Source organism: Neocloeon triangulifer, unplaced genomic scaffold (genome assembly GCF_031216515.1).
Source record: "Neocloeon triangulifer isolate White Clay Creek 2 clone unplaced genomic scaffold, ASM3121651v1 ptg000015l, whole genome shotgun sequence".
Lineage (NCBI taxonomy): Eukaryota > Metazoa > Arthropoda > Insecta > Ephemeroptera > Baetidae > Neocloeon > Neocloeon triangulifer.
Window position 1 is genome coordinate 3,896,260 of NW_026775557.1, and position 12,948 is coordinate 3,909,207.

The following is a 12,948-nucleotide window of genomic DNA, read 5'->3' on the forward strand; positions in this document are numbered from 1 at the left end:
GACTGGAATTCGCGGATGCGTTTTTGCGCTACAAAGCGAGCCCTGCGGGGCAATCCACGTGGAATTGGAACGGCGAGTTATGCAGCCCGGTCGACGTCCGCTACAAACAGGTTGCATACGCAGACGATCGCAGGCGCTTGCTTTTGCTGCTCCCAAAGAGATTTTTTCTTCCACTAAGGCCACCTGCCCTGTCCTGTCCTCCCTCTGCCTACTGAGCCGCTTTCTTTCCTCTTTTTTATATTGAGTCTTTGTGCCGGTGATGGACTCGGCCCGGCCTGTTTTGACACTAAACATTGCCCAGCTGCTGAATTTCCGCGCGCTTTGATCTGCAACGTCCAAATTGAGGGAGCTCCATTACAAAAGAAAGGATCTCTGCTCCTCCCTGCTTGGTCTCTTTCCAATTTATTTTCATTCCTGTTGTTGTGCTTGTCCACTGGCGGCCAACCAGATTATTAGATAAATGACATAATGACAGTCAGAAAGCAACTTTTCTGTAACAAAGGAGCCACCAAGTGGAGGGAAATTAATAATTTATAAGTAGTAATTTTATTTAACTAATTAATTTAAAATTTTAAGATATGCACATTGAAAAAAACAATATATTTTTAATAAGAAATCTGCACTTTATAATGAAACAAACAGTTGCTGCAGGCTATGTATGCTTAAATAATTTATTTCAAAAAGCTGTTTTGGTCATTTTAGATATAAGCAAATACAATAAGTAATTAATCGTTTACCATTTTTCAATAAATTAAGGTTTTCTAAGAAATAAAAATATGAGTATTTATTTATTTAATTATCTTCAAAATCAACAGATGTGTGAAAACGATCAAAGCAATTGAAAAATGTAAAAAATTTGTGTGTGCAATTTCATCAGTGTTGTTTATTTTATACTGTGTGGAAGAGTTAAAAAAAAAACTAACTCACTGTCAGAATCAAATTTATTTCGTGTTTGCAGCAACTGAAAGTATCGCAAAAAACCTATAAATGTTTACCCGCTATTAGGCAATAACATTGCGAAACAAAAGCTCTCCGCAAAACAGTGAAACTTTTACGAAAAACAAAACTAATTTCAGCACCAGCATTATTATTACACATTGAACGTAGATTCGGCTACGATCGGTTCGAGCCACACAGTATTATTTGTGCATGGACTGCTGAAAATGGAATTATTTTCACTCGACCGAGCAGAAATAACACGCCGAGGTATTATATTCCGCCGGCAAAACCGCACATTTGCTGCTCAATCGCTGAGGCTTTTGTCCGTTTGTTCGGAGCTGGCAAAACATTGAAATTGTTTCCGAGAGCTGCCCGATCAGATCCTTCGACGGCGCGGAAAATAATTTGCTGAACAGCTCAAACACCGATTAGTGAGATAATTACGGAGCTTAATTCAATGCTTTCTCCAATTAGCAGTTTACTTATTTTTAAACAGTATTAACGGTGAAAATTGCTATACTTACAATTTAATAACACAATTTTGTAGCTTTACAATAAATTAAGAACATTAAATTAGTTTGACATGAATAAAGTCGGGCTTTTTCCTATTTAAAAGTTTTTTTTTTATAAAAAGCAATTTGAATAAAAACAACTTTTACGACGAGGAAAAAGCCCGACTTTATTAATTTCCATGATCATCTCCTCTGGTGTAAACTTCTTCAAACAAATTAAATTAATTAAAATCATTAAATATGTTATTAAAAATTGTGGGTAGTAAACAACTAACAATTCAATTACATTTTATTTCATTCAAAAACCATTGTACAATTTGTTACCGTCAAAACAACTCTAAAAAAAACTTTGTAGAAAATTAATTTCTATTAACTTGAATAATTATTAATAGTTAATTGTAAATCAGAACTTGGGAACAATGAATTATTTGAGCAGAGAATTCCCGGTGGTATGCAATTAAAATAATAGCAGAAAGAATCAATTAAATAAATGGCAAAATTGAATATTTAGGATTTATCTCAAATAATTAAGATTGTATTAATTTTTTTTCTGATAAAATATTTAACTAATAAATATATTTGCTTGAATTCGTAATGTTTGAAAATTTTATTATTATTTTATTCAACCCCTATTAAGACGATAAATATTTTCCCGACTTTTATATTGCCCAGATTCTTTTCAAGCTTTTGCGCTCGGGTGTGCCAAATGGAAGTAATGCTCGGAATAAAAACGTCTCTATATTTTCTTGAAAGCGATCGGCAAAAGTAGCAGCCGCAGAGGCGAGGCGCAATTCGCGTGGCAATCTGTTTTGTCGGCAGGAAAGGCCGCCTCGGGGCAGGCACGCCGCTCGAAAAAGTTATCATGCATTCGTCTCTTTCTGTGCCTGGCAATATTGGCGGGGCCGGCGGGCGCGCACAATTCACGCCGGCATTGTCGAGAGCGCGAATAATGGCGTAAATACGCACGCGGCGGCGGCCGCCGACGGACGACGATGCTCGTGTTATTTGTATAATAATGCCTGGTGTTGGCCTCGGGCCTTCTTCTTTTTGAGTGCATTATTACCGCGTGAAGAAGAGCCCAACAAGCGCGATGCTTCCCTTTCGAGGGCGTCGCACAATTTCACAGCAGCTATCTATGCGTTTTGTGTGGTTTGCATAAGCAGGGCGTGTACATGAGACGTCCATGATTAAATTTTAACGCCTAACGAGCTGCGACGTTTTTGGTCGGATGTTTTGCCCCAAAGATAGCGAGCGAAGGCACTTTGAGAAAATAACGCTTCTTTGCAGGAATTTGCAACAACTGGAATTTCTCGCCAACAATTTTACAAGGAATTTTATTAACATAGAGCAGAATATTTTTTATAAAATAAATAATTTTAATTTTAATCATATTTTTACCCATACATTTTTAAGAGTACTTACGTAGATTTTCTGGAACAGTTCAACTGAGTTCAACAGTATTTGTGACTATTTTCTTATAAAAGATCAGAACTATTAATTTTACGGTTTTAATTATTTTGAAGAACATAAGTTTGCACTCAAAGATATGACCATAGAACTGAAAAAGAACTGGCTTTTTTATTGGAAAAAAAATAATAATAAATAAACTAGTTCTGTTCACGGTCTACGACCCTATTTCATGAGCAAGAAAAATACAACAAATCGGTAAAAATGAAAATAAACAATTTTCATCTTGAAAAAAAAAATCAAAAATCCTGTATCATTTGCAAAAAATTATTAAAATTTTCACTTCATTAAAATTTACATTCAAAATTTCCATGTTCAGTCAGAAAATTCATCCACTAACTGAAATCGACTAACTATAGTTGACAGTATTTAAGACTTGAAGCAATTTGAAATCACGCGGCAACCGAGACACTCATCATCTCGCCTGTTGGCCCCGTTCAACACTCTCTAGCTCCGTCAACCGAAATCCAATTAAAGTTCATTTTCACTTCCCTCAGGAGAGCCCCGCCAATCGAAATCAAATTACAGAAGCCGCTTCTGCCGATCGATTAATTTCAACGCCGAGGTCTTCTTTATTTTTCTCCTCATCTTTTCACCCGGCGCGTGTAATTAGCGTTCGGGGCAAATCTTAATCTCGCCTCGGGGGAACGCAGAGCTTTGAGAAACTGGAGAGAGGATATTGAATGGCGCGAGAGTGCAAGATAGAATTCGTTTCGGAGAAATAAGAGGGGTGCGAGCCGGATTAATTTATGGCACGGCGTCAGAACATGAGAAATTCAAAACAAAATCAAATTTCTAAAAAGATGAAACATTATTTCGAAGTTAATTTTAATCATGATATACCAGGTTTAAGTGATTGTTTTCTAATTCAGGTTGAATGAACTAAAGTAATAGAAAATGAATTCAATTAAATTAAACAAATTATAAATTAAATTTATAATTTTGTTTATGATTTCATTTATGATAATGAAATTTAAAAAACAATAGAGAGGAACAAATGAAAGGCTTAGTCCGACAAGATTTTGTCTTGGCCCGACCCTAAAAAAAGAAAAATATCTTAATTAGTAGTTTCTGTTTCCTCTGCAAGTTGATAAATTGCTTGGCCATGAAATTGAGTTCCACTGTCAAAAGTCTGGTTGCGCATGAACCTTTGGCCCTCTTCGAAGACCGGACACGCAGGGCAGCCGCAGACGTCGCTTTTCTGTCAAAGAGGCCGACGGCTTAGTGGTCTCTTTGGTCGCCGCGCCGTCCGTTTTGTGCACGTCTTGGGCTTTTGTGCGGTGGATCGGAGCCATTCATTACGGTGATTACCGGTGAATCAAAAGAACGCCCACCGCCCCGCACGCGAGGGATTTATTTCGAAAGCGGCCTCGTGCTTGCGCAACAACACTCGCTCGAATGACAAACGAATTTTTGATCTTGCTGCCAAGCCACTTTAGCGCATCGTGTTTTCGCCGCTTTCTGGCTCGCCACGACTCACCGAATTAATTCACAGGCCGATTATTTTCAGCGGTTCCTCTAATTTATCACTGGCTATTTGAGTCGGTCTTTTGGATTTACAGGGCACTTTATAGCCGATCAGATTTGCTTTGCTCTAATTCTTAGCGGCTCGCCATAAGTTGATTAATTGAATGAGTAGTTCTGAGTAATTATAACAATAATAAATAATAATAATATTAAAATTTATTATTGGTGCCTCTGTTTACTGATGTGTATAAATTTTTTTGTTTATTTAATAATAATCAAGAGGTTTTAAATTGATAACAATAGAAAAAATTTAGATTCTTACCTGATCCTCTGTACAACTGCAACCATTTGAAAAATGCAACTGCAAAACTTTAATTTTATAAATGTACAACTGCATCATTTTGCTATTCACAAAATAAAACTGCGACCAAGTGCAACGAATATTTCACATTAATTCACTCCCCCAAGCCTCCCAGAATCAGGGTACCTGAGAAATAAGCCCTTCCTTTTGCACCAAAATCTATCTGCAATATGGACACCAACCCTGCACCTTCAGTACAAGTGAATACAAAGTGCAACTGCAATGAAGTACAATTGAGACTCTCCCAAAAAATCAGCAAAAATATGAAGGAAATACAATTTTTTTTTTTATAAATGTTAATCTACAAATTAATTTATTTTTAAATCAATTTTTATCATTTCTTGTGCTTAAAGCAAAGTTATTTATTGAATTTTATCACGAAAACAAGCGAAGCTTATAGGATCAGAATTTGCCGAGTACCAAAAAGTCTATTCGAAGTTGATAGGTTTCCTCGACGCGAAATAATAATCCTCTCCATAATCATTCTTGAGCTGACAGATGCCGGAGATTAAAGCGAGCGCCCTGCCGCTGAACAATCAATTCGCAATGCGAAATTAGAACAAAGTCGTAAAGCTGCCGGCGTGTGCCTGCGAAATCTATCAGAAGCAAAGTTGCGGTTGGCAAAAGTGCGCTAAAGGAAATTGCGATAAGAATTAAATTGATAGCCACGGCGGCGATCGTAAATATCGCTGCGGCCGCAATAAATTGTGTGCGCGCTGCTTATTGGAAATCCAGTGAGCCGCCCGCCATTATCGCACCGCGCGCGCTTTGCGTAATTAATCCAATACAAAACAATTAAATCATAAATATCAATAGGACGCCGCGCTGGCTGGCTCTGCTTGCGGCTCGCACATAAATTCAGCTACCAGCTCTAGGTGGGTGCTCTTTGCAAATTTGCGTTGGTAATTGATTTTGCAGCACCCCGTCGCACTCGGCAAAGAGGCCTCTCAGGGATGAGCAGTGAGCAAATTGCCGGCGTCCAGCCAAAGGGCAAACAAACACTCACAAACAAATAATGTTGTAAAGTTAAAATTAACACGCTAAAATATTTTTTGTTAATTCTTTTTTAAATACTCTGCAATTTTTAATATTGTTTATTTGTATAATTAAATTATTTTATATTAAAATTTCAATTATATAACTTTATTTATAGTTGATCAAATGCAACATATTTTAGCTGTCAAGAAAAATGTGTTGTTTTATTTGACTGTTTTAAATAATAAAATAAATTTTAATGTTGATAATAAACTGCTATTGGTAATTATTAATGTATTCCAACAATTGTTAGATCGGTGGGTTTCAAAAGTGGTATTTAATAATTAATTAAGAAATAAAATCTACAATCTACAGTTCATTATAAAATAATAATTGTATCAAATTTAATTGACAGGAGGGTTAATAAGTATGCAAGAAACGTTTACAGATGCTCTAAATTAATTTACATCAGCTCTTGACTATCGAATTTCTAAATATTTTGAAATTTTCTACGTCACCCAAAAAGAGATCAGCAAAAAGTTAAATAACAATTTTGACTGCGGAATGATGTGAGGTCTCCTCTGGTTCCCCTTTTTGCATAAAATAAAATTAAAGTTGAACCAGCTACTTTCCTAAAGTTGAACTAGTTGAAGCAATCATTGCTTGTTAAAATTTGACTCATTTTTTTTTTTATCTAAATGTGTCAAATACTTTCCCCGGTGGTATGCCTAATAAGCTGTTTATTTAAATAAAGTACTGCAGTTTTCATGCAAATTAAAAATTGCAGAAAATATATTTTTCATTATTAAGTAGAAAATTGATAATGCGAAATGAAAAAAAAATATAGTGATTTTCGGCCTTTCCTTGATACGTTTTTGTGAGTTTTTTTATTGTTTAAGAAAAAAATATCCTGCTCTACATGTTTCAGCAGCTATAAAATCATTTTGACAAGAATTAGTACAAAAATCAATCTCTTTCAAAAAATTTTTTTTTCAATTTGACAAGTGTCAGTGAAAAATTATTTAATTTCCCTTTTTTCAAAAATAAATTTTTAACACATATAATTCCAAAATATTTTTTAAAAAACAATTCAATTTTTATAATAATTTTGTTCAGAATATTGAAACGTGTATTTTGAGCACAAATACTCCATATATTACAGCTACTCTAGAGTCTTAAATTTGCATGATACTAAGTTACGATTTCTCCAGAGGCAAAAATAATTATAACTACAAATTGCTTTTTAATGGAGTTATAATTCACTGATTATTATTGAAATGTGCATTTTATTTCTCTTCAATTTTCTGCTGTCTCTCTACGAAAAATTATATCGTTGTAAATTTTACTTTTAAAATAATTATGAAATAAATTTGCTTACGCATTTTTTATTCCAATTTTTGCCCTGCCATGACTAGAAGAATGCAAACGGGGGTAAATAACGTAGAAAAAATTTTGATTGGATCTAAACGTTGATGGTCTAGGCGGGTTTAAATCACGATCGGGGCTGACGGGAAATGACGGGCATTAAGTGACCCTCTCATTTTTCCATTAAGCAAGCACATTTCACGCCTTAATTCTGCATAAACCGATGGTCGTTTCGCAGCAAACGAGCTGAGAGTGCATTAGTCGCGACGCCCGCTCGTTACTACACGATAAGCCAATCACCCTGACACAGCAAAATGCACACCCTTGCGACTTGTTGCGAGATCTATACGACCCACTCGGGTGACGACAAGTCCTTTGCTCTAATTACAAAACAAAATGACTCTTTTATTAGCTCTCTAACAGCTGCAGTTTTTTTACCCCACTCACTTCCACACAATTTAATAGCAATCATTTTTTAATTCTGTTGCAGGCGAAGCTGGAAACAAAAGCGTTGAAGGCCAAAAGACCCGGATTCACGGATGACCGCTACAATGAGACGTCCTACTACATTGAAAACGGTCAGTCGATTAATTTCTTTGTTGTTGTTGCTACTTCATAAATATATAAGCCTAGGGAGAGGAAATTGCAATTTTTTTCCCAGGAGTGAAGGAAATTAATTCCTAGTGAAATGAAAATTTTCTTTTTGCTGTGGTAGAAATGAAATTGGTTGATGTTCTTGTATCATGTGACAATTTAAAAGACCTTTAAATTCAAAATCCCCCTCTAAATTTAGCAACAGGGGCAGCCAAATGAATCTTTATTGCTTAATTTTTATTAAATCTGAGGCTTTATTACAAAAAAAAAAAAAAAAAAAAAAATAGCTTTTTTGTAATTTATGAGGTGCCTTTACTTCCATTGGAAAGGCAGGAATTAAATAAATGAGTTTTGATTTATTTATTAAAGCACATTTATTTATTAGCAATTTTGATGTATTTTTCTCTAATCCGTTGCACATCTTGTATATCAAGGTTAATTATTTGGATTACTTTTCACCGCTTGTTAATTTTGTGATTATAAAAGTTCATTTATCGCTCAGCATCTTAAAACCAAATTAAATTACTTCACTTGGATGCATCTCCCTCGGAATTTTACGCCGCTTTACCTGAAACTTGCAAACTCGCGGAGAGGTGCCAGCCATAAATTAATCAAAGTGGAACGCGCGTCGCGGTTCGCGCCCTAATTAACTTTTCCAATTACACGTGCAACCAGCGAGATACTTTGCGTTCTAATTAATCTGCAAATTTAATTTCTACCTACTAAGCGGAATGCAGCGAAATCGTTTCCGCGCGGCAGCTGCATAAGAAAAAATAAACTGTTGCTAATTAAAATTTTCCCTGAACAACCAGCAATGATTTCTATTATCTTTCTGAGAAAAAATATAAAACCAAGTCTGATGTGAAAAAGAATTCCGAGAAACGTCGTGAATTTCATAGAACGTCTTTGAAGAAACTGCAGAGACGTTTAAATAAATATACACGTGGGAACGTGTCTGTTCCTCAGAGTATTATTGCAGCAGAAGACCCATTATTTGTACTTTCTTGTGCTTTTACTCGATTTTCTCAAACGCTTTCCATTTTCATTCTTTGCCGCGTCTGCAAACGGCATGATTTAAAATAGCATTTTGCATGTACGAATTTGCACTCTGGCGCGCCAGCCACATTATTTTATTTTATCTCTCATTGTATGGGCGCGATAACGACCAGTTACGAATTGCGTTTTGCTCGTGAGCAAACTCGGAGAATACACACATTTAGCATCAGGGCCAAACCAAGGGCCAAGGCAAGGTGCGATGCAAAAGTGGCGTGCCTCGAATAACACCAAATCTGTTTGCCTATTTCTTCAAGTTTTATCGCATCAGCCCAGAAGTTTTAGCAGCAGTTTGTATAACAATTCTGACTTTTATTGTTACATTTTATCTTTTGCTTTACAAACCAAATGAGATAAATACTTTATCAGTTAATGCAAATATTTTGAGAATTATTTTGGAGATACAAACTGTTGATAATATTGTTATAATTTGATAAATTAGATGTATGATTCTTTATTCCGCTACCAAAATTATTTTTAGTATCATATATCTTGCATTACTTGCCAATATAGAATTTAAATACATATATATTCCTTTATAATTTTTTGTTATAAATATTTTTAATTAAAAATATACTGACTGTTTTTATTAATTTTAATTTTTAAAATTTTTATCATTTTTTTATATTATTTATTAATTTTATGATAATTTTTTTAGTGAATTGTAGCAATATTTCTTGGTTAATGATGTCAAATCAGGTTTAGATCTGGTTCAAAACTGGTGTAGAACTGATGCTAGAACAGCTGAACCGGTTCTGCACTAGTTACGTACTATTTTTGAACCAGGTCTGAACTAATTCCAAATTTTAAAAAACTTTTTTAAGGAAAACTTTTAAAAAAATTAAAAATTCATTTCTATATATTCATGAAAACGAAACATAAATGAAAATGGCACCATTATATATGACAGAAATTAACCCTTGGTTCAAACCAGGTTTAGATCTGGTTAAAAACTGGTGTAGAACTGATGCCAGAACAGCTGAACCGGTTCTGCACTAGTTACGTACTATTTTTGAACCAGGTCTGAACTAATTCCAAATTTTAAAAAACTTTTTTAAGGAAAACTTTAAAAAAAATTTAAATTCATTTCTATATATTCATGAAAACGAAACATAAATGAAAATGGCACCATTATATATGACAGAAATTAACCCTTGGTTCAAATCAGGTTTAGATCTGGTTAAAAACTGGTGTAGAACTGATGCCAGAACAGCTGAACCGGTTCTGCACTAGTTACGTACTATTTTTGAACCAGGTCTGAACTAATTCCAAATTTTAAAAAACTTTTTTAAGGAAAAACTTTAAAAAAAATTAAAAATTCATTTCTATATATTCATGAAAACGAAACATAAATGAAAATGGCACCATTATATATGACAGAAATTAACCCTTGGTTCAAATCAGGTTAAGATCTGGTTAAAAACTGGTGTAGAACTGATGCCAGAACAGCTGAACCGGTTCTGCACTAGTTACGTACTATTTTTGAACCAGGTCTGAACTAATTCCAAATTTTGAAAAACTTTATTACGAAAAAAATTTAAAAAAATTAAAAATTCATTTCTATATATTCATGAAAACGAAACATAAATGAAAATGGCACCATTATATATGACAGAAATTAACCCTTGGTTCAAATCAGGTTTAGATCTGGTTAAAAACTGGTGTAGAACTGATGCCAGAACAGCTGAACCGGTTCTGCACTAGTTACGTACTATTTTTGAACCAGGTCTGAACTAATTCCAAATTTTAAAAAACTTTTTTAAGGAAAACTTTAAAAAAAAATTAAAAATTCATTTCTATATATTCATGAAAACGAAACATAAATGAAAATGGCACCATTATATATGACAGAAATTGACCCTTGGTTCCAATCTGGTGTAGAACTGATGCCAGACTATTTTAATGGCAAACTTTAAACCTTCTTTTGGGGGTGAAAAATGCATTTCAGCAGCTAATAATTTAATTCTGGCCTCTACTTCAGGATACTAATTGACATGCCAAATTTGATCAAAATCTCAGTCAGGCACCTAAAAATGTTACCTTGTCAGAAAAATAATTCTTGAGCCACCTCACTCGGAAAAATAATTCTTTAGCCACCACACTTTGAAATATTCTTCTTGAGCCAAATAAAAAAATTCTTTAATTCTCTGAAGTGTAATAATTAAATTTGAAATATCGTCGCTTACCCTCTTTAGTATGAAATAATTAAAACAAAAATTATGTTTTATTTTTGAAAATATTTTTTCCCTCTTTGCATTTTCATACTTAAAAAACAAATTTAAGTTGTTTTTATTTGAAAGGCAATATATTATTAAACATTTTTCTCCACGGTGAAGAGGTGCCTTCACGCAGATTCGACAGCGCCACCTGCCTTCCAGCTTGGACAATACTTGAAGCCACTAGGGAGTTTCCACTAGGGAACTTCCACTCAATGAAATTTTGAATAGCTCAAAAAATATAAATCATAAATCTCCAAGAGTGGAAGATCCCAAAAGTGGAAATTGAGTAGCTTTCTACTGAGTTTCTACTTTAGGGAGTTCAATACACGCTCAATATAAATGCGATTTTTAATTTCAATGCAAAAATTCGCAATTTCGACCTGCATTTACACTTATGTGGAACTTCATTCACTCATTGGCTTCAGAGTCTTTCAAATCATGTGTCGATGCTGCCCATTTCCTCCCCATGCTACCCTGGCCCCACCTTTTGCCTCCATGTTTTTTGGGAACTTCCACTTTCGCCAACTTCCACTTAGGGAACTTCATGCCACTTGATAATTTGGTAATTTGAATTTTTTTTTAAACCGGACACACAGCAACTTCATTTTATTCTGAAGAGAAAATATCATATGCAAGAGCAATTTCGATTATAATTTATTATTATGTTTGGATTTATGAACGTTTGAAAAAATGAATGATCTTTGATTAGATTATTTTTGAAATTGAACAATGTGTTTAATAATAACAATAATATTGTGCTCTCAAAATTAACCTGACTGAAACTGATACAACATTTTATATATTATCGAAATGAGCTACATCGTTTCACATCAAGTAAAAAAAATATCAATCAGTAATCTTGATCTCAAAATTTCTTTTCTTTTTCACTATGAGAATCAAAAGATGATCAAGACTGAATTAATTGAGTACGTTTTTCATGAACAGAAAAGGCCAGTAAATAAATTTATTTGAAACAAAATCCTTTTCTTGGTGAATAAACTGCGAGCTCCTCATGGTGATTTCCAATAATCAGATCGGCTGCTATACATAATTTTCTTGAAATGAATAAACAAAATAAGTTTTTTAAACGTTAAAAAAATATAAATAATTGCATTTCGCTATTAAAATTTATTTCATTTTTATAAACTGACTATTTGTATTTCTGAGATAAAAAAATTTCAAATTAATGAAATTTCTGAGAAATATTTTGCTGCATCTGCCCCTGAACGTCTCTATCTCCGCATAATGTACTGCATATTACTTGCCAGAAGCAGCAGGGTGTGCGTCTAATAATCGTATCTTGGTCGCGTGCACCGCTTTCTCTCCCCTGAAAGCACCTCGCACGCACTCGCCATACTATCAGTAATTATTATTAATGTTTTAAATCCACTCCGGCTGCTGTTGTCATGTAGCACACTGGGTACTTACATAGAAGCCCATTTGTGCATCGGGCGGAAAACGTGGGCGGCGCTTTTTCCTTCTCCACTATGACTATTAATTAAACGGTCTGCTAATTATTATTGTTCTTAGCCAGCCCCGGTTTTATTTACGTGCATACTCGCGGAATTATGGGATTGTTCCTTTGATGCCAAGTTGCGCGCACTTGTGTGGCCTGAGACGAAAATATTAATGCGGCCGTAAATTCACGGCAACGAGTTGTTTGTGTTTGCACTTGTTTTGTGTTTGAAGGGTTTTGCGTTGAAAAGATCAAAAAGCGCGCCGGTCGTTCCGCAAATCACTTTTGAGAGGGGTTAATTTGAGCTTTTGAAAGTTCTGTCGGTCGCGGTAACGACGGTCACAATGCTGCTTTTTCCACCCATTTCAACTAAAGAACGGCACCAGCTGCCATTTGGCCCCAATTTTGCGCTCGGCTATGCAAATCATGCACTTGAGAAGCTTTGAACCTTGGTCTGGTTTGAAGTTTTTGCACACAAAAATGTAATGCTTGAGAGTTCTTTGTGAGTGGTGAATGGAAATTTTCAGTTCTAAATTATTA

General features: G+C 34.7%; 1 protein-coding gene across 4 annotated transcripts in view; it reads left to right on the plus strand.

Moving 5' to 3' along the window:
• LOC132202425 (pseudouridylate synthase RPUSD2-like) overlaps positions 1-12,948 on the plus strand; it is a 205,461-nt gene that overhangs the window by 169,008 nt on the left and 23,505 nt on the right. For all 4 annotated transcript variants that reach the window (XM_059629335.1, XM_059629336.1, XM_059629338.1 and 1 more), the window contains one exon: positions 7,577-7,664. In XM_059629335.1, the coding sequence (XP_059485318.1) occupies positions 7,577-7,664 (88 nt within the window). The remainder of the gene's footprint in view (positions 1-7,576; positions 7,665-12,948) is intronic.